The 20,412-nt window shown below is 40.0% G+C and overlaps 1 protein-coding gene across 2 annotated transcripts in view; it reads left to right on the top strand.

Moving 5' to 3' along the window:
* Window positions 1-3,020: 3,020 nt before the first annotated feature.
* The window catches only part of KNL1 (kinetochore scaffold 1), a 33,325-nt gene continuing 15,933 nt past the window's right edge, over window positions 3,021-20,412 (top strand). For both annotated transcript variants that reach the window (XM_068944290.1, XM_068944289.1), the window contains exons 1-10: window positions 3,021-3,190; window positions 6,926-6,995; window positions 7,497-7,536; window positions 8,798-8,857; window positions 10,455-10,516; window positions 10,989-11,044; window positions 11,511-11,550; window positions 12,656-12,693; window positions 13,043-13,095; window positions 14,451-19,697. In XM_068944290.1, coding sequence (XP_068800391.1) covers window positions 6,961-6,995; window positions 7,497-7,536; window positions 8,798-8,857; window positions 10,455-10,516; window positions 10,989-11,044; window positions 11,511-11,550; window positions 12,656-12,693; window positions 13,043-13,095; window positions 14,451-19,697 — 5,631 coding nt within the window. In that variant the 5' untranslated portion in view covers window positions 3,021-3,190; window positions 6,926-6,960. The remainder of the gene's footprint in view (window positions 3,191-6,925; window positions 6,996-7,496; window positions 7,537-8,797; window positions 8,858-10,454; window positions 10,517-10,988; window positions 11,045-11,510; window positions 11,551-12,655; window positions 12,694-13,042; window positions 13,096-14,450; window positions 19,698-20,412) is intronic.

Below are 20,412 nucleotides of genomic sequence, written 5' to 3'. Positions count from 1 at the left end.
CAGACGTTACCAGTAGAGGGACCTGTGTACAAAAATCGAATAAACCATTGCTTATTTCTGCTAAAAGCCCAAAGTCACCAAGTGATTTATTTTTGCCCTGTATTGTCCTGCTGATGTGTTGAAGGTTTCTGTAGGAGTCATTCAGACTCTTCCACATCCTGCCAAGGCTCTCTAGTGATTTTAATTTAACCACAGCTCCCTGCCACCGTGTATTAAGGTCTAGCCTAGTATTAATTGCAGGCAGCTTGTTGAACAAGCGAGGTAAAAGCTCTCCTGTGGCTGAGAGATGACACTAAAAACTCGGTGCCTATTTTTTTCATACACCAAAATACATACTTCATGTAACAGTGTAAATGAAACTTGTGCACATTCAGAATATAAATAAGGCTGTGTGCAGCTGTTACTAGCTTTAGGCAGCAGGGGAAGATAGTAAGTTTTGAGGCAACTGAGTTTTAAATGGGGCTTTGAGGTATACAGTGATGCATCCCAAATTATATCCTCTGTGTAAGGAGCAAGCTTCTGAAAAAGATCTGCTGACTGTTGTGCCAACAGATGAAGATTGGATGGCTGAAGGGCCTAATAAGGAACTGCAGCTTGTTGCTGTTGTTTTACTCTTTTGGGCAATGCATAATTGCTGCTTTTAAATTACTGTGATGCACCTTACTGGTCAAAAAATGCTGTGACTGCTGTTTTCAAGATACTTTGAGCTAGTGAAAGTAGTGAACTAGTGAAAGTTTAAGGTCGATTTCACAAGGGTCCTGCTAGCAGTTGCATCATATTTCATTTCATTTGAATTCAAAGCCAGTGGTTCCACATGGCACAGTAGCCAGATTTCTGCAGCTGGTATGTGCTATGGCTTGCCTTTAGGAACGTGCATGAGAAGTCAGTTTTGCATTTTGCAATAGGGAAAGTGTTGCTATTAGATATGTCCTGTGATTTAACTATCGAAGAGCAGTTCTGTAGTAAATACTGTGTCCTGCCTGGGAACTTTGCTATGCCTCTACCCAGTCATTGTGCTGGAAGCCTAATATGTAGGACTGAATCAGAATTAACCCACAAAACAAGGCCAAGAGACTTAGTCTTCCTTGGGGTCACACTTGGCAGCCTTGTTTTAACCAGCCCGTTATGGGGGGGCATTTGCTGGGATAGAGTCATGATCTGGCTATACTTTGCATAGGTTTAAATATAATCTAATTTCTGCAAGGATTTAAGTGTAGTTAAGTCTGCGTGGAGGGTTTGCAGAACTGTTCCAGTGAATTACTATGTGGAAGGTCCCTTTTAATAGTTGTAATTATGTATTTAAGCTGTTGAGCAGAACAGTCTCGAGGGGGCTCTTTTGTTCCATTAACTTCTTGTTTTGAATTTTTAAAAACTAACTATTGGTGGATTATGTGAAGAGGACCAGTTGCTCTGGTCTCTGAGATTATGCTTTTAAAATCTTAACTTCAGTAAAAATGAGGCCAATTGCAGTAATCACTTTTTTAAAGCAAGCCTTGATGTAATTTTCAGTGAGGAGCTGGGATTAATTTGGCTGGAACCCCCTCAACCCCTGATTTTGCAAATACTATTTATCCTGAGATCCTACTAAGGATTAGGTTAATTTGTATAAAACAACCTGTTTGGGTTGCAAAAGAGACTCATAAATTGTTTGTTCCCAAAGGCTTCACTACTTGCAATTTCAGAGCATGGTAGATTTCTGAGGGTCTTTGGATCGGACCCAATAGAGGGAATGGGTTTAAGAGCCTGGACAGTTCACCGAGCCCAGGAGTCCAAATCATAAGCAGAAGAAATGCTCATTTTCCTTCATGGAAGGCCCCTTATTTGCTGTGTGTCTCCTTTCCAGGTCTGATTGCTTCCAAGGAGTCCTAGGTTATGCGCAGACCTCTCCCTAACCTTCTGTGCAGGCAGAGATCTGGCTGCTCTTTTAGCCCCGCAAGGATCTGGGAACCAGGATGCAGTGAAACGTAAATTCCAGGGGATGTCTGACGTGGGGATGGGCATGCAGGTGGGCTTTCCTAACCCACCCTGGCCCCAGCAGCAAGGACACAGTGTGTGGCAGCAGCCAAACTCCGCTAAGAGTTTCTATCTCCAGCTAGGAGAGCAAGGGAAGGTGTCTACAGTGATTTATTTAGCAAAGAAAATCCTTGTCTGAAACGCTAAGTTGCTTTAAAAATACCCCCTCCCCTCTATCCCTGAGCTGATACTCTCCCAAGTGAGATTAAAGCATGAACCCGTCCAATCTTTTTTTAAGTTGATTGGAATGGGAAAGGTTAAGTTAGAGGTGTTAAATACAAAGAGGTGGCCTCTGGCCCTAGAGAGCCAGGGCCACAGCCTAGGGGACGCAGGAGGGGTATCGCTGGGGGACACAGGCCCATTTGGGGCACAATCCAGGGGGATTTCCCCGCGGGATGCAGGTGGCACCGGGGCTGCCCCAGCGGCCGAGCAGGGCTGGGGCAGAGCTGGCCGCGGCTGCGGCGGCGCCCTATGCTGTTCCGGCGGGCGATAAGCCTGCGCCCGTGGCGGCAGCGAGCGCCCCGGCGGCCGAACGGGAAAAGAAAGAAAACGATGATTTAAAAAAAAAAAAAAAACAACTGCTGCCGACGAGGATGGGATTCGAACCCACGCGTGCAGAGCACAATGGATTAGCAGTCCATCGCCTTAACCACTCGGCCACCTCGTCACGAGAACCTTTCTTCTCGCCTAGCCTATAAGAAACTTCAACAACTGTTCCCGCACCCGCGTCCTACCGCCGGCTCGTTCTGCGAGATGGCGTCGGCCTCTCGGGCCTTCGTAAGCATAATGCAGACTGGCTATCATGCGGCAACCAAGAGACCCTCCCGAGGCTGGCCGCTCTCCGCCAGCCCCACGGCTCCGGCTGCCTTAGGTGCTGGAGAGGGGAAATATTGAAATGGCAGGCACAGGGCTAATTCCAGAGGCCACCATGTTGTACGGAGCGCTGGAGGGCGCCATGTTGTACGGCGACCGCGGTAGGGCCCCACTCCGCTGTCGTCACGGCGGCTGGTTGGCGCGGGGCGCACGCGCGGGAAGCGGCGGTTAGGTTTGAATCGTGAGGCGGCGGCGCCCGATGGGAGCTGAGGGGTTGGAGAGCCGTGGCGGAGAGGAGGAGGAGGAGGTGGCGGTGGCGGTGCTCCGCCGGCGGCATTCGTGAGGGCTGCGGCCGAAGCAGCGGGTGAGGCACCTGGAGGGCGGTCGCGGAGGAGCCCGGAGGGGAGAAAAGGCCTGGCTGGGGGCGCCGGGCCCGGGTGAGGCGATGGCGGTTGCCTGTCGCCGGGGCGGTTCCTGCGGGTTAACGCCTGGTGACGGGAGGGGAGACAAAGGGCTGGAGCAGAAAGCGGGTCCTGGTGGTGGAGAGACCTTGTCTGCAGGCCCGGCGCGCTTATGAGGAGGGATGAGGGGTTGTCGGGGCGGCCTGAGGAGATTTCAGTGTGCTGGTCGTCGCCCTCGCAGAGGGAGAGGGATCTCTGGATAAACTGGTTGATAAAATCCAGCGTTGGCCCATAAGAAGGAGTTCACGGCTGGGCAAACACTGACACAAGTAATGGTGGGCTCTAAATTAGCTTTGGGAGGTCGTGCAGGATAGTGCTCCGAGACTGTCAGCCCCTTGCTTAATGAGGTGTGTGTGTGAAGTAAGCAGTGCAAGGAACTGCGAGGAAAGAAATTGAGAACAAAACAGAAACATAGTTTTGACTGTAGACAACCACCGTATAGCTGTGATCATGTTCGGTCGTTCTCATCTCGAGAAGGTTATCAGATGATCAGAAATACTGGAATATTTCTCTCTGAGGAGAGACTAAATAAATTATCACTTTTAAAGGTGAAGAACAGAAGACTGAGGAGGGAATGGATGGAAGTCTATAAGATTGTGAATGAATTTAAGAAAGTTAACGGAGAATGATTCTTCACTTTGTCCCACAGTGTGGAACCATGGGGTACCTAATTTTAAGATATAAGAACAAAAAGGTGCTTTTGCACAAATGGAATAAAAAAGCATTGGACTTCACTGCCACATGCATTAGGTCAAAGGTATCACTAGAGAATGACTATTGAACGTGTTGATTGGGATGTGAATTCCATATTAATAAACCTCTTAATAGCAGACTCCTGGCACACCAAACGGGGGGCTTTCTCTAGCCATGCTCTGTGCTTTCGTTCTTCTCTACACACCTGTATGGGTGCCTGTTTTTTATTTCACTTTCTTTGTCATGTTTAGTCTGATGTAGAATAGCAGCTCTCGTATTCAAAATGTTCAGGCTGCTAGCTGGGGAGCTAGTTTTGGGGATGCCTGCCTGAAAGCATTTTCTTGGTTTTTCCAGCCCAGAGCTGCAGACCCTGAAAGTCAAGGCCTCTCAGGATGCGGTTTTAACCAATCTAAATTTGCAATGTAAACCTGCTACATCTTTGGGAGGTTTATGATGAAGGGAATTATTTTGCAAAAATAAAGCAAGAAATTATTAAAGTTATTTTTGGCAAATTAGCTTTTTGTTTACAAGTAAAGTGTCATTCTGGAAATTTGTCTCTGTTTCTAGCTATTATACTCTCATGCTTAATGCTGTCTTCAAAATACTACTTTCTTCTGTTTAAGCAAACAGAAATTTACTGGAAAAAATTCCATTAGTTAAGTTTTCTCATCATGCTTTCTTGCCCTGCCTAAACGTTGTCTTTAAGCAAACTGGTATTTCTGAAAAACAGGGAATGAAGAGAAGATTGTTCCCCCCCTTCACCCACTCCCCCAATTCAAACTCTGCTCCGCCTTATGAGCGGTACCTCAATAGTACATGCTAGCATTTTATGTGATTTAGCGTTTTAAATAAATCTAGAGCTTTTTATTCCATATAACAGGCTTAATTTAGTGTGAAAAATAAGCCATCAATTTGTGGTTTAAGTGTCTTATACAATGAGATGACTGGCTTGGTGGATGAGGGAAGAGCGGTGGATGTTGTTTATCTTGACTTAATTGAGGCTTTTGGCTCTGTCCCCTAACATCCTCGTTGACATCCTCATTGACAATGTGATAAAGCGCAGACTAGATAAGTGGACAGTGAGGTGAATTGAAATTGGAGGTGGACTGAAACTGGATGAACTGCTGGACTCAAATGATTGTGATCAGCATGCAAAGTCCAGCTGGAGGCCAGTCACTAGTGGTAACCCGAGAAGTTAATATAGGGGCCAATATTGTTTAGTATCTTCATCAGTGACCTGAATGATGGGACAGAGTGCTCTCTCACCTGGTTTGCAGATGATACAAAACTAGGAGGAGAGGCTGAGCTGCCATTCAGAGGGACCTCAACAAGCTGGAGAAAAGGGCAGAGAGGAATCTCATGAAGGGCAACAATGTAAAGTGCAAAGTCCTGCACCTAGGGAGGAATAATGTCATGACAGGCTGAGGGCTGACCTGCTGGAGAGCAGCTCTGCAGAGAAGGACCTGGGGATCGTAGTGGCCACCAAGTTGACCATGAGTCAGCAATGTGGCCAAGAAGGCCAATGGTTTTCTGGGCTGCATCAGGAAGAGCATTGGCAGCAGGCTGAAGGATGTGATCCTTCCCCTCTCCTCAGCCCTGGTGAGGCCACATCTGGAGTGCTGTGTCCAGTGCTGGGCTCCCCAATACAAGAAAGACATGGACCTGCTGTAAACAGTCCAGGAAAGGGCCATGATGATCGTTAAGGGATTGGAGCATCTGACAGAGGAGGAGAGGCTGAGAGCGCTGAGACTTTTTAGCCTAGAGACGAGGAAGCTCAAGGGCTATCTTATAAATGTATATGAATATCTGATGGGAGAGTGTGAAGAAGATGGAGTCCAACTGTTCTCAGCAGTATATGGTGAATGAACGAGGCGATGAGCACAAATTGAAATCCAGGAAATTCAATTTAAGCGTAAGAAAAAAATTGTTTGCAGTGAGGGTGGTGAAGCACTGGAGCAGGTTGCCCAGGCATGTCTTGGAGTCTCCATTTTTTGAGATGTTCAGAATCTGACTGGACAATGTCCTAAGCAACCTGCTCTAGTTGACCCTGCTTTGAGCAGGAGGGTTGGACTAGATGATCTCTAAAGGTCCCTTCCAACCTCAGCTGATCTGTGAAATGCAAAAGCTGAGCAATTCTGTGCAGAGCTCTTCATTTCTACATTTTTACGATTCACTTAGTCCTTGCCTAAGGCAAGGTTTCTTATGACACTGCTTGTTGAGGTTTAGCAAGGGTAAAATAAAGTGATATGATACATGCTATCAGATTGTTTATAGCCCCCATATAGGCATACTTTACATAGTGATAGAAGAGGGGATGCATATAGATAAATATCATCACTGAAATACAGGAAAAAGCACAGAAAACTGCATGTATTGATTTTATAGCCTCGATTCTATGGTACTTTTGTGTCTGTGTGTGTGTGTGGCCTAAGCTGGGTCCACAGGAGACTGAGGTTATGTTCTTGATATTCAAAGGCTTTAATTTTGTTGTGGTTAGACAATATTAAGCCTGTGATAACACAGACTTAGCTCACTAGCCTGTTATGCAACTTCTTAAAAGTGTTCTGGTTCTCCCTGCTAGCGGGAATGTCTACATATGATGAGGGGGGAGAAGTGGTGAATGAAAAATTGTTTTGTGTGTCACAGCAAACTAGCAAACTTTGCATTCTATAAACTTTGCTCACGTTTATCTCCAACAGTTACCAGAATCTTAACTTTAAATAAAAGAACGTCTAAGCAGTAAGAATCGAACTACCTAGCCCAGTTGTTTAATATCATGATACATTGTAGAAAACGTGGACTGAAAGCCTCCTGTCAAACTTCAGTGCCTTTCTGTGACTAAAGAAAGGTGGAGAGAAAGGTTATGGTATCTAACTGAGGATAATATCTACTTGTAATTGTGTGCAATTTTGTTACTAATGTTCATTAATGTTTTTGCATTTCAGTACTGTATCCTATAGGAAAGACACATCCTTCAGAAATGGACAAGACTTATTCAGACCCTAACATGGAAAAGTAAGTTGAAACCTCATGCAGTTCTTATTGTGGTATAAATATTGTTGTCATTTAAAGGTGAAATGTTGCTTAATCCAAATGTGCTCTTCAGCATCTCTGGAATGAAATGCATTGTCCATTGTGAGGAAGAATGGTGGTTGGACTAGATGATCTCCAGAGGTCCCTTCTAACCTCAACCATTCTATGATTCTGTGAAGAAGAGCAGGGAGTTGCTTTTATCGTATATAGGAAAGCTCTGAGGAAATTTCATAACAGTGGATCGTCCAGAGACTAACCAACCATGGGGGATCGAGGGGAACCTGCTGAATTTCCCAAATCTTATTTTTGGGAGCTGGTGCTGGAATTAACTATTCCAGGCAAGCTTAATTTATATAATTTCACATTTTTAAAAAATAATGGAGCAATCAGTTTAACTTTAAAAACATGGTAGTATTGTTCAAGAAATACATCTTGGTGCAAGGTTATGGACTAATATCCGTTTCTTTTTCTTTCCTCCTCCAGTGATAATACCGAGCGCATCAGAGGGAAAAGGCTTTCCTCTGTGAGTAACTTGAAGCGTTTCCCAAAATAAAACCATATGGGTGTGTGAGGAAAAGAAAGGGAAGCTGTAAAGAGAGACTTGTTTTCTTATCGCAGTCTAAAGAGAAACATTCCAAAAGCAAAGAAAGATTAGATTTATGGGAGTTTTTGACTGGTACTGGTGGGTCTTATAAATTCTCTCTGGCCATATAATCAGTTTTCTGAGTTCTCTTGAAATAGCAGTTCAGTGGGTGTGTGGGTTGGCTGATGTATTCAAGTTTGAAATCTTTGCTGTTCACCTAGCACCATGACAAAAGGTGGTGCAATTTGCACTGAAAGAGTAGCACCTGAAGTCAGTGTATATGGATACAACTGGTAGTTTTCTGGCATAAGTGACCAAACTCAGTATTCAGAAAGACGATTTACTCACCCTTTTCTCCATTTCCCCCCCACCCCAAATGTTGTGAAGAAGATGCATTAGTAAATGCAGACCGTGCTTTTCTAGTGTGTTCTTTTAGTACAACTGTTTGGTTATGAATTCAAAAGAATTTTACAAATTAACTTCTATCTGTAGTTTTTCTAAAGCTCTCTTTCCAAATGTTTACTAATACAAAATTCTCTTCTAATGTTATCTGCACATTTTTCCTTTAGGCTAAATTCACTTTTTTTTTTTTTTTAATTTGAAATTTGTTTATTTAAGGCGATCATTCCCAAATTAATTTCCAAAGAAAAGACAAGGCATTAACTTTGTGATGTGTTACTCTTTAGGGCAGAGAATAGGGTGGCTGCCCATGCTCCTTTCCTTTTTTGCTATCCCCCTGCAGGTTACCTCCTAAACTAAGATCCAACATTGTGCCTCTATCTCCCTTGTTTTTCTATTAATATCTTTGTGGTAGAAAAGATTTTTTTGCCAAACCTTGCCGGAGACTTCTACTCATTCTTTTACACAAAGCCTCTTCATCTTATATGAGATGCCAAATCCGATCTCTCTAATCTTTTGCTCCCGCAATCTCAGAAAAAAGTACAACTCCAACTGAATTCCTATGTAGGATGATTTGGTGTGAAGCAAGACCAGAGTCTGGGACAATTGCCCAATGTAAAAGCAAATTATAAGTCACGCCAGGTAATCCATGGTAACTTTCTTTTCTGCACAAGTGATATCTTGAACTGCTTGTATAATAACTGTGAGTAAACCACAGCTTATTACTCCATTTGCTTGCTGCTTGATACTTTCTTTGGTGGTAGTTATGGCTCATCTTCTCAACTCTTATATTTTCTTTTAGATTTTAAAGGCTCCACGAAGTCCTCTTCATGATCTTGGAAATGGGAATGAATTCACTCAGGTAGGTCTGTTAAATTCCTCCTTGCTGATGCTCTTAACATCTGCAGTTGCTTCTAACTTGTTGCTGAGTAAATTGTGTCATTGGAACAGGGCAAGCATAAAAATACTTGTAGTAATAGCTGCTTAGGGAGAATAATGTTTGGAGTATTACATGTAAGAAATACACTGAGTTTATCTTATACTTTTGTACATTTTCTTCCATTAAGAAAAGGTGAATAACCAGAGATTAATAGGCGTAATTTGCTTCTGCTACAGTCCCTTTGACTTGAAGTTTGACTTGCTAGTGTTCAAACCGGTGAAGTCATTAAGATGGTTTTACATCTGAAAAAAATTACCCTGCAACCCTTAGTTAACATAAAAACTAAAAATAAATATTTTCTTCCAGAATTACATGCAGAATATTACATATATTGCATATTATATTTTATATATATATACATATTATATCCAGAATATATTTCTTGTTTACAGTGCCTGTTGCCTCTTAGGACTTGTGACTATAGAGCTATTCAGTTTGGAATTTTTAACACCATTTTTACTTAAGATTTGTTCTGTGGACTAATGTTCTGGTTACTTCATATATATAGCTGTTGCTGATCACAGAACTTGAAAACAGTGAAAATATCTCCAGTAATTTCTTCAGAATGTGAAATATGACCCTGAAATATTTATGCACAATACCTGTTTCAAAACTAGGATGAGTATTAAAAGTGGATAACTTACTATCTGCACAGTTGCAAGTCTTCACTTCTATAATCTGTTAACAATGATGAACAATATTGCTAATGAGCAATGTAATACTATCAGAGGTATTAATTTGACATTCTTCATAACTGCTTGTTTGTTGGCATTATTAAAAATTTGTTTGCGGTATATTACAGGCCTTGTTAGTCTTGTGCATGTATTAGGCCTGATACCTGGATACTCTTTTCCTAAATAATGAGTGCTCATTTGTGCTGAGGCTGAACTGCTTAGTTAGGAAGGTTATTGCAAAGAACGGCACAGCGGTGATAGGATGGGTTAGCTTTTCAGTATATGTAATAGTGCATTTTCACATACCTTGTAACGCTGCGTTACTGTGATCGTGTAGTCAGTAACACCATCTTAACGTTTCAGTAGAGAAATTATCTGCGGTAGCTTTAATTCTTTCATGCATCCTTCCTTTTCTCTCATAAAGACAAACGTATTTTTTCCTTCCTGTTCTTGTCATGGGAAACTAAAGAAAAAAAAACCCTGCAGCTCTCGTGCTAAGCAATTACCCATTTTTCCTTAGTATGGAAGGCAATATGAGTAAAAATCCTTGTAACTGAAATTCTGCTGCTTGTATCTGAAACCGGGTAGTTTTTATAAAGTGATCTTCTCTGGATCCTACTTCTTCTGAGATGGGAATCTAAAGGTCAGGAGGAGAGGAGTTGGAGAACTATAAAGTAGTTTAAGGAAGCTGGTAAATAAATATATGTACTTGTTGGGCTCTGAATGTGTGTGTGTGTATTCTTTTTTTTTTTTTACCCAGTTTTTAATGAAAAACTATGCTTGTTGTGGTTTGTGGAATAGGAACTATCCTCTGTATATCAGACCATTGTGTTCTTTATTGCCAGGATGTCAATATGGAAAAACGTCGGAAAAACTCTCGCCGCGTCAGCTTTGCGGACACCATAAAGTAAGTTTGATCTGAAGAATGCAGATGTACATGCTTTATTTAAACGTAAGAGGTAGTCTATAGGTAATAATCTGGTGTCCTCTAAAATTGCTATTTGCAGAAAAGTGTTGGTATTCAAGGAAATAAACTGTTGACTGTGGTTATATTGAGATTCACAGATTTTGAGTTCCAAGAGAGCCATAATTCATTTTTAATACCTAGCTAGAAAAAAAAAATAGTTAAGAGAGAATTTCCTGTAATTAAGAATTACTGCTTCCCATTAACTTTTTTAGTGATTTTCATCCTAAGTAGGATAAACGGCATCTTCCCACTGGATAATATGGTTGGGCTCAGTACCATCTGATTTCAGAACATACAGTGTGGGAAAAGACTGAAACTAGGGCTGTTTTGTGTGTTGTGGTGGTGGGGTGTGTGTGTGTGTTTCTTAACTTTACTATCTTGTGTTTTCAAAAACTGGTTATTTTGTTTTTAGCTGCAGAGTCTTCCAGAGAGATCTTAAAACTAATGTGACAGAGAGAGAAAATACAGGTAAAACTCCTTTCTCTTCTCCTGACAGGATGCATAGGCTATTAGCAACATGATTTCAGCCTGAATTTAAGTAGCAGGCTTGTCAGTCACTGATAGGGGATGATACAGTCAGCTGTTTACAAGGGACTGGCTGAGAAACTGTTAGTTTCTAGTACTGTGGAGCTTGTAGCTCAGAGTAGGAGTTATTTTTTAGGCAAACTACACCTGGAAAAAAAAATTGTTTGGGATTTTGAATCAAACAAAAGCTGAGCAGAATGTCATGGTCTCTCTGTCAAAGATTACCTAGGAGGGATCTGAAAAGCCAGTGCAGTTTCAACTGCCCTGTTTCTCAAGGCTGTTGTCTTCATAGAAAGGCATATCAAGAGTGAGAACTCTAGGACATTTTTTTTCTGTGCAGTTTATTCTTGTCTTTGAATGTTTTGATGCTGTTTCTCACATTTTAATGTCTAATTTTTATTATTTTTAGAGTGTGCAGCAGATACAAGGAAACAAGTCCTGCTTAATCAGTAAGTTTGGGAAAAAACTTCCCATGATTCTAGAGCTCTGTCCTGCAAATACATTTCTTTACATGATATACAACTGTTAAAATGCTTCTCGTCAGAGAAACAGACAAATGCAACATACTTGTTTATCTTTGATTAAAAGTACTCAACAATTTTATATCTATGAGAGAAGGGATCCTGCAAAAAAAAAATATACACACACACACACGCATATATATATATATATATATGTATATACACACACACACATATACATATAGCGATTGTCACCAAAAGTGACAATTATGGCTTGAAACGTCCCCCTTCCAAATTTGATTGTTTATGAATGTCTGCCAGGAAACACCTACCAGATTCCATCTCTGTTAGAGATAGTCTTAAATGTTTATTTAACATAACTTTCTCCCCCAAAGATAAAGTGCTAGTCCAGCCTCAAAGCTCTTGTCTAGATAAAACAAAATGATGGAATTTTTAAAATTAAAATGAGCTGGCAAGTAAAGTAACGGATTTAGACAGCTTCTGTGTGTGAAGGGAAATTTCTTATATTTTAAATGTATAGCAAGGAAACAGCTTATGTACAGCTATAGTTGACTCATGTTTTTAAACGTTTCAAACCTATATAGTAACATATATTTTTAAAAAAGCAGTGCTCTAGGTTTCTTGGTCTCGAAAGGGTAAAATAAAGCAGAAGGCATTAAAAGTTAGGCTGAAAGCCACTCAAATTGGCCAATATACATGGCTTTTCATTGTACAGAGAAACAAACTTAAGCTTTAGGCATGCAGCTTCAGCTCCCCAAAGAGAAAGGAATAACTGACAGTGGAAGGTTGGAGTTAAAAATAAATAATCATTCTTTTCTTTACTTGCTACTGAGGAAGAAAAATGCCAACTATTATATTGATTGATGGCTTATGGCATGCTAAGCTGAGAGGCTCTCATGGGTCAGTAAGACTGCAGCTTCAACTGGAATATATTGCAGACTTATTTGCAGTGTTTATCTGCTGCACAGTCCTTAGTCGTTAAGCAACTGAATTTTCTGCCTTTCACTATGCTATTGAAGACCTCTGATTTGAAATCTTTTAACAAGCTGTTTACCTAAACCACCTTTTGCAGAAATGAAGAACCTGAAGCTGTTCAGTGTGAGATCACTGGTGAGTTTTGAAATAGATTTAATAACAAAATGATGATTTTTTTCAAAAAGTACTGATTTTCTTAGAGTATTTCTAATAATATCCCAGAACAGATTCCTCACTGAGACAACCGTTACATGAACACATTTTGTCCTGTAAAGCTGTTTACAAGCCTTGTGTTGTAGAAGTATGGGTAGTTTCTCCACCTGCTCAAAGGATTACTGAAAATATATCTCAGGATCTGTTTGGGTTTAATTGCGCTTGCTCAGAAGGTGATATTTGTAAAATGAGTATATAGATCTTCAGTTCAGTGGATAGAATGATACTAAAATGAGCTCAACAAATGGAGTATTTCCTTTTCTTTTGACAGGGATGGACACTTTGCTTCATGCCCCTATCCAGGCATTGGTGCAGCAGACTGAGGTATAGGAAGGCTTTTATTTTTGTGTGCTGTACCTAAAAAGATAAGTCATTGTGGTTATGTCAAATTCCTCAGAAAGGGAATCTATATTTTCAAGTATTTTATCAGTCTGTAAACACGATACTGTGATACTGAGAACCTGTGTTTTTAAAATTGCATGCTAAATTGAGTCCCTGAGTTAGTTTCTCCATTCTTTCCAACTCTTATCTAAGAATATGCAAAGGAGCTTATGTTTCAAATAGGTCTGGCTATTAAAGCTCGGGTAGTTTTTAGTCCATGCTGTAGAATAGATATATACAAACGTACTCTCTGACCCTATCGTTAGAAGGTTTAGAAAAATCACAATGATTGACGTTAATGTCACTGAATGTAACTGAAGAACTTCGGTTGGCTCAAGTGATAAGAGCCAAACTTTTTAGTTGAGACTTTTGCAGGCACAGTTGCACAAAATTTCTGGACAGTCTTATACTTCAGTCATGATGTTATAGCGCTACTTTCTCAAAGAAAGCAATTGCCAAAACAGTCTCCCTTGCTGCAATGACTTCTGGCTTATATGCTGAGTTTAAAGGGATGGGTTATAAAACTATGTTGGCCCTTGTTAAAGCATGTTTTAAAAAGGCAGTTAAAAAGCAGTGTAAACAAATCTAGTGTAGGTGAGAACATGTATACTACGAGGCTATGGCGGTCAAATTGAAACTTTGGCTCTCCTTGTTTTACATAATACGTACAATTGTGCTTTTCCTAGTGTACTTTATTTCACGAATTATAAAATATCATATGTAATTTGAAGTAAGCGTAAAGTTGATTTTGATCAATATGGTCATGATATTTGATATGATATAGAATTATATTTGTTACTGGCCAATTTTTGTCTTTAAGGAGACTAAAACCTTCCGAGTCAGGGGTGGGAAAGACTTTTAAAACTTCCAGCTTGCATTGCTGCTCTGGGAAGCTTGCCTCTTAAATTAAGCAGTTTTCTCCTGCAGTGAGGAAGAAAAGGCACAAACCACATCATAGAGAAATGGAAAATACTGATCCATAAGACTGAGTGATCCAGTTACATGCTTACTAAGATATGTGTGTATGTAAGTCTTTGCCTAACAGTAAAACTGAGACAAATTCTTTTTAAAAAAACATGCCTTTTAAATACAATGTGCTGTAATAATTAAATCTTCCCTCTTTCCTTGAAAGTGTTTGCTATTGCTTGTCCAGGAAGAATCAACGCAATATATCTTTCTTCAAAGAAGACAGAGCTGTAACTTTAGGGCTACATTAGTTGAGCTTTGTTTTAAACAGAATAAACTGTTGTATCACTTGTGATAAGTGTCAGTAATTGTCATTTCTTGTCTTTTTTTAGTGGCACGATGCAGACACCACCTTTCAAAGAACGAATAGGCATGACACAACACTTATCTTTTCAGATGAAAATGAAATGGATATGACAGCTAGTCACACTGCAGTGATTACACGTGACCTGAAAAGCAATCAGACTGACAAAGCTGAGAAAATAGATATCACATCTTTTCTGGCTGGGTTAAAGACTAACAATGGAAAGTCAGAAATGAACAAAGAATTTCATTTTTTCTGTGATCCTACAAATCATTCATGCCCATCTTCTGAAGAGAAACCAGATGCTATGACAGTAAAAAAAATAAATTTTAATGAATTTTTGATGAGCTTGAAGTCAAATGAAAAGGTGCTTAATCCTACTGAAGGACCAGAAAAAGAGAACCTTTTTTTTGTCCCTTCACAAGTTTCAGAAGACATGGCACGAGCATCAGTGGAATATATATATTCCCATGAACCAGAGGCCACCTGCAACGTAACAAAAATCTTTAGAGAGCAAGATGATGGGATGGAAATGACAAAATGTCAGGCATCTGATGTTAAGACTATATTTTCTGGTATTTGTGAGGCTCCACCAGAGCAATTAGTATGTGCAGATGTTACTGAGGCATTTGTAGATGTTGGTATGGATATGACAATTAGTCACACTGCAAAAATGTCTTTTTCCTTCTCCGGTGTTGAGAATCAAAGTTTAAACTTCAAAAAGGATTTCCCAGCCACGGAATTAGATAATAATTCTATATTAAAGAGACCATCTAATCCGCAGTTAATGGTTCAGGAGGAACCCCAACTTTGTACAGACAAGAAAATAGTAAATGTTGAAAACAGGCTAGATACTCCAGCACTGCAAAGTGTTGAACAACAGGCCAGGACAATGTCTGCGATTCCAGGATCTATTTCTTCTGACACTGTCTTCCGAGGTGATAAAAGTCTTGTTTTTTCTACATGTGATGACATGGAAATCACTGGGAATTATACAGGTGTGATAGATAATGAAAGTACCAAGGAAATCAGCAGTTCATGCAGTAAAGCTATTGAAAAAACAGTCAATACAAACTCTTCAGTAGTAGAAAACACACATCCAGCACCTGATGATGATAGGGACATTACAAAAAGTCTAGTATCTTCTGATAATCGATCTTCTATGCCATATAAAAACAGTGCACTTGTACTATTTTCTGGCTCAGATGAAAGAACTGAAAAAGTGACCCAAGATCACGGGAGTGCTTCCATGAATGTTGGCTTTGATTCACATGCAAATTCAGTTTCTAATGGTATTTGTAAGGGTAGACTTCAGCACAGACTAGCAAACTCTCTGCTTGTTTCTTTGCCAGGTGAGAAGACCGTAATCTTTTCTGGAGAAGATATGGACTTGACTAAAACTTGTGTTCTCAAGGATGAAAGAAGGAATGTAGAAAACGAATTTCCTGCTGGTGTGTCCAGTTCTTTTGCCTGCAAACCTCACTTTCTTGGTATCACATCTACCTCTCCCAATTTAAATGACCAGGAAGAAATGGAAATAACTAAATGCCAGGCTGTTGTCATTGATGATCAAAGCACTGGGATAAGAGCAGAAGCAAAACAAATGCATAATAAAATAATTCCAAGTAAAAATGAGAACAAAGATGACAGAGAAGTTTCAGATTCTTTTAATATGGACAACGAAAATGTCGAGGTAATGGATATTGATGTGAATGTTAAAAGTCGCCATTCTATAGAAATGAATACTACAGATTTTGAGGTGCTAGTAGTCGATAAGAAGCTTGGAAAAACAAACTTTCTGGCAAGTGCTCTGAGTTCCAGTGCAAAGAAAGTATGCTCATTCCAAGAGCAAAAGAAGGAAGTCCCTAAGAATGTTATCACTAACAACTGTGCGTTTATGTCTTCGCAAAAGCAAAACATTGGTGTATCTCAGTCTTTCCAAAAAAACCCTTTGAATGCTTCACTTTCCTGCACAAATGATCAAACAGCCATGCTTTCAGATGATCAAAACATGGACATAACCAAAACTCATACTGCCGCCCTTGATGTTGTTCCTATTAATACTGTGCAAGATCATGAGAATAATCATAGTCAAAGTAATGTAATATCTAAACAGCTGCAAAACAAGACCTTTCTGTTTTCTGGTGGTTCTGATGCAGATATCACTATAAGTCAGACCGCAGCAATAGAATGCGGGGTTTTCAAAATGAACTCGGATAAGCCAACTGTTGTTCCTTTTGCTCCAAATGGTTCTTTTATTTCCAGTAATGAGCCTGTTCCTCCTGGAATTAAAGGAGATGAACAACTTGGAAAAATATTAGGAATGAACACAAATTACCAAAACTCTGACAAGCAAGAGAAAACCCGTACTATGGAGGGAGTAAACAAAGTGTTGTCAGGTGAAGTAGATTCTCGGAGAGATTTTTGGACCAGTAAAACAGTTTCTTCAAAAGAGGATTTGAAAAATCCTCACTCAGTTGATAGTCGGCTCTTGAAATGTGCTGAAGAGCCATTACTAGCCAATACAGCTGAACCACCTAAGGGAAATTCCCGGTTGCCTTCATTTTTGGAAAAGTCAGTTGTATTTTCCTCTGATGAAAACATGGACTTGACTGAAAGCTGTTTAGTAAAGGTTCCTGATCAAAACATCAATACTGTTCTACCAGAAAGAAAAGCAGTACCCAGACATGTGGTTCAAGATGAAAATAATACATTATCCTTAAAAAAAGAGGACAAAATGACTGTAAATAGTCAGGAGCAGTCTGGGTGCCACGCAAACTCCTTGGTATCTGCCAAGAAAACGTTAGCCGTTACTGACACAAAGCATTTTTCTCGTTTGGGTGAGAAAACCACCATATTTTCAGATGATGCTGATATGGACATCACCAGAAATCATACAGTTGCAGCAGACAATAAAATAATTTTACAGCCTAGAAGTTCAGACAGTGACATAACCTTAAATCCTGAGGATAAAACTTGTATTTTCACATACAGTAACGACATGGAAATAACTAGACTTGATACTGTTGTAATTGATAAATCTATGGAAAAGGCTGCATCTCAAGGGATGCTAAGCATAGCTAACAGGCCTGGAAGAAAAAGCTTGAGGGGAGCAACAGGTGAAAAGACTGTTTTATTTTCACTGAATGAGGAGGAGAATGACATGGAGATCACACAGAGCCATACAGCTGCAATAGGCCATGAAACTGCCTCACAAGATAAGGTAGCCCTTTTTTCGCTGTCTTCATTTCATCCTGATAAAACTGTTATGTTCACAGGTAACCAGGGTAACATGGAAATGACCGAGTCTTGCTCTGCTGATAAAATTATCGCAGAAGTTCTATGTGATGATAAACTGAACTTGGATAAGGAAGCTGGACAGGAAGCTCTTTCAAATAGCAAAGCTATGTTTGTTATGGATGATATGGAAGTCACTAAAACCCATAATGCAGCTTTGCAAAAAACTTCTCCACAAAGTAGGCAGCACAATCAGTCTGTTCCTTTAACTTCCATTGATAAAACGATTATGTTTCCAAGTAATCCGACTGACATGGAAATGACAGAGTCTCATCCTGTTGATAACAGTATTGAAAGAGTCTTATGTCAGGACAGGTTAAACCTGGCTAAGCAGGTTGGACAGAAGGCTGTTTCAATTAGCAAAACAGTTATCTTTACTTTGCCTGAGGATATGGAGATCACTGAAACTCATACAGCTATATTAAGTGGTGAAATTGATCTACAGGATAGACGGTCCATTCCAGTCATTTCTTCCATTCCTGCTGATAAAACCATTGTGCTTACACACAGCCAAGAGGATATGGAAATAACTGCATCTCATACCATTGCTCTTAATAACAATATTAAAGAATTTGAGAAAGAAGAAGTGTCACATAAAAGCAATCAGCAACCACACTTGCATAGTGCATTGTCAGCTTCTTGCAGAGATGAAATGTATTCTCCTTGTACAAAAGACCTGAGTGGTGAATATCATATCAAATCTAAGGATAAGCCTGACTGTTCTGCTTCATCAGTCTCAGTATTTCCTAGTGAAAAAGACACTATTAAAGACCACAGTGGTGCAATACCAGATTCTGTTTATACTGTCTCACTTCCAGAAGACAATTTGGATGTCCACGCACCACAAAATCTTGGCCTTCCCATGGATAATTCTGTTTCTGTAAATGATCAAGACCTGGTACATCTAGGAAAACTGAAATCAAAGAGAGTGTCTTTCAAGCTTCCAGATAATGGTCTCGGGGACTGCAGTGAAGGAAGTGAAGATCAAGAGCTGGTATCTCATGTTTCACTTCCCATTCAGCAGTCAAATTCTTTACAGAGTGCTCCTGATGCACTTAGTTCTCAAGGAAACAGAGTCTTGAAAGATGATTCATCTAGACTTGAATATCTAGCTGCAGATTTAGCAATGGATAGATCCAGACTTGTTCCAGTTTCTAAAAATAAATCAAATGAAAATGAGGAGCTATCCCCTGAAGGGGAGAAACTTCCAAAAGATTTCCAAAGAAACTCTGAACAAACCAGACAATTTTTGGTCAGTGACATTCCAAGAGATCAAATAGATCCCACTCTTGCACCTGAATTATCAGGTATTTTAAATGTTTGTTCGAAGCTGAAAAACATCAGAAGGAAATCTGCAGGTGTCTCTGTTTCTGAAACTACACCTGTTGACCACTTGTCTAAACTATCAGCTCAGCCAGAGGATGCTTTGAGGTTAGGAAAAACTGCTGCTAAAGATCAGAACGCATGTCTTGAATCTGAAGTTGTTCCCATAGATGCAAACTTAGGTAGGGCATTAAAGGATAAATATCAAGGAATAAATGTCCCTCTAGGTATCTTTCTGCCTAAATTACCAAACAGAAGAAATCCTTCTGTTTCTAGTGTGCAAGACATAAATGCAAAATCTTTAGGTAAAGTAGAAGCACCAGTTTCAGAAGTAAGCCCAGACACTGGGGAAACCCCAGGTGACAACAATTCTAGTAGGCAGAACCTAAGCCTTTCTCAGTACATAGCAGAAGAATTTCTTCCTGTCTGCCCAGAAGAAATGGATTCAAATGAATCTGTAAGTTCTGAACTGGAAGGAGACTGCAATGAGGTGAACAAAAAAGAAATCTCTCACAATGAAAGGAATCAATCTGAAAAGACAAAAGCTTGTAACAGCCCGAAAAGAGCTTTGGAACAAGATGAAAAGGATCTTCCACAGCTGAAGAAGCTCAAAAGGGATGAATGTTTGGATGGTGAGGCCTGCCAAGATTTGCAGGTGAGCTAATCACTTATTATCGGGATGTAGTGAACACTAATAGGACTTCTGTTTAAATTTTGGGGTGCATACAGATATATTGGTAGATTGTCTTGTTTATCTTAACCATCTGTTTTTTATGTCTGCCTCAATATTTCTCTCATTTTGCCATCATGAAATAAAAGAACTACATTGATGCGTGGAACTTTCCTGAACCATTAAAAACAGACAGAGTAAGGGATATATCAATTTTATGTTATTCTCTCCATAGTACCCTGTTAATCTTTTCAGGAATAAATACTCGCAGTCCTCTGAACTGAACTGTTTGCTAGTTGTTCCTTAGGTAGGAAGACAGAGTACAGCCTAAAACAATTATTTAAAATCAAAATATGGACATTTAGTCTAACTTTACTAGATTTATTGTAGACAGCACAAATAGCTGTCGGAACAAGAAAATCTGTGCAAATGTGAACAATTAATCTAACTTTAAAAATAATTTTCATCATAATCAGTAGAAACTTTCTAGTTCCAAAAGCTGGGGAAAAGTGCTGAGATGGCTACTACTCTGACTGAGAAACGAATGAAAGATTTTGGAGCTTCACGTCCTATAAGCCAGGCTAGGAAATGGCTTGAGTAGCCATATACTGGTTTGTCATGCTGATTGGAATGTTAAATGCTAAAAATGGAACAATTGAAACAAAATATGAAACAAGCAGCTACTGTTTATATAGCTGGT

Source organism: Struthio camelus, chromosome 5 (genome assembly GCF_040807025.1).
Source record: "Struthio camelus isolate bStrCam1 chromosome 5, bStrCam1.hap1, whole genome shotgun sequence".
NCBI classification, from domain to species: domain Eukaryota; kingdom Metazoa; phylum Chordata; class Aves; order Struthioniformes; family Struthionidae; genus Struthio; species Struthio camelus.
This window is presented reverse-complemented; position numbering and strand designations above follow the sequence as displayed.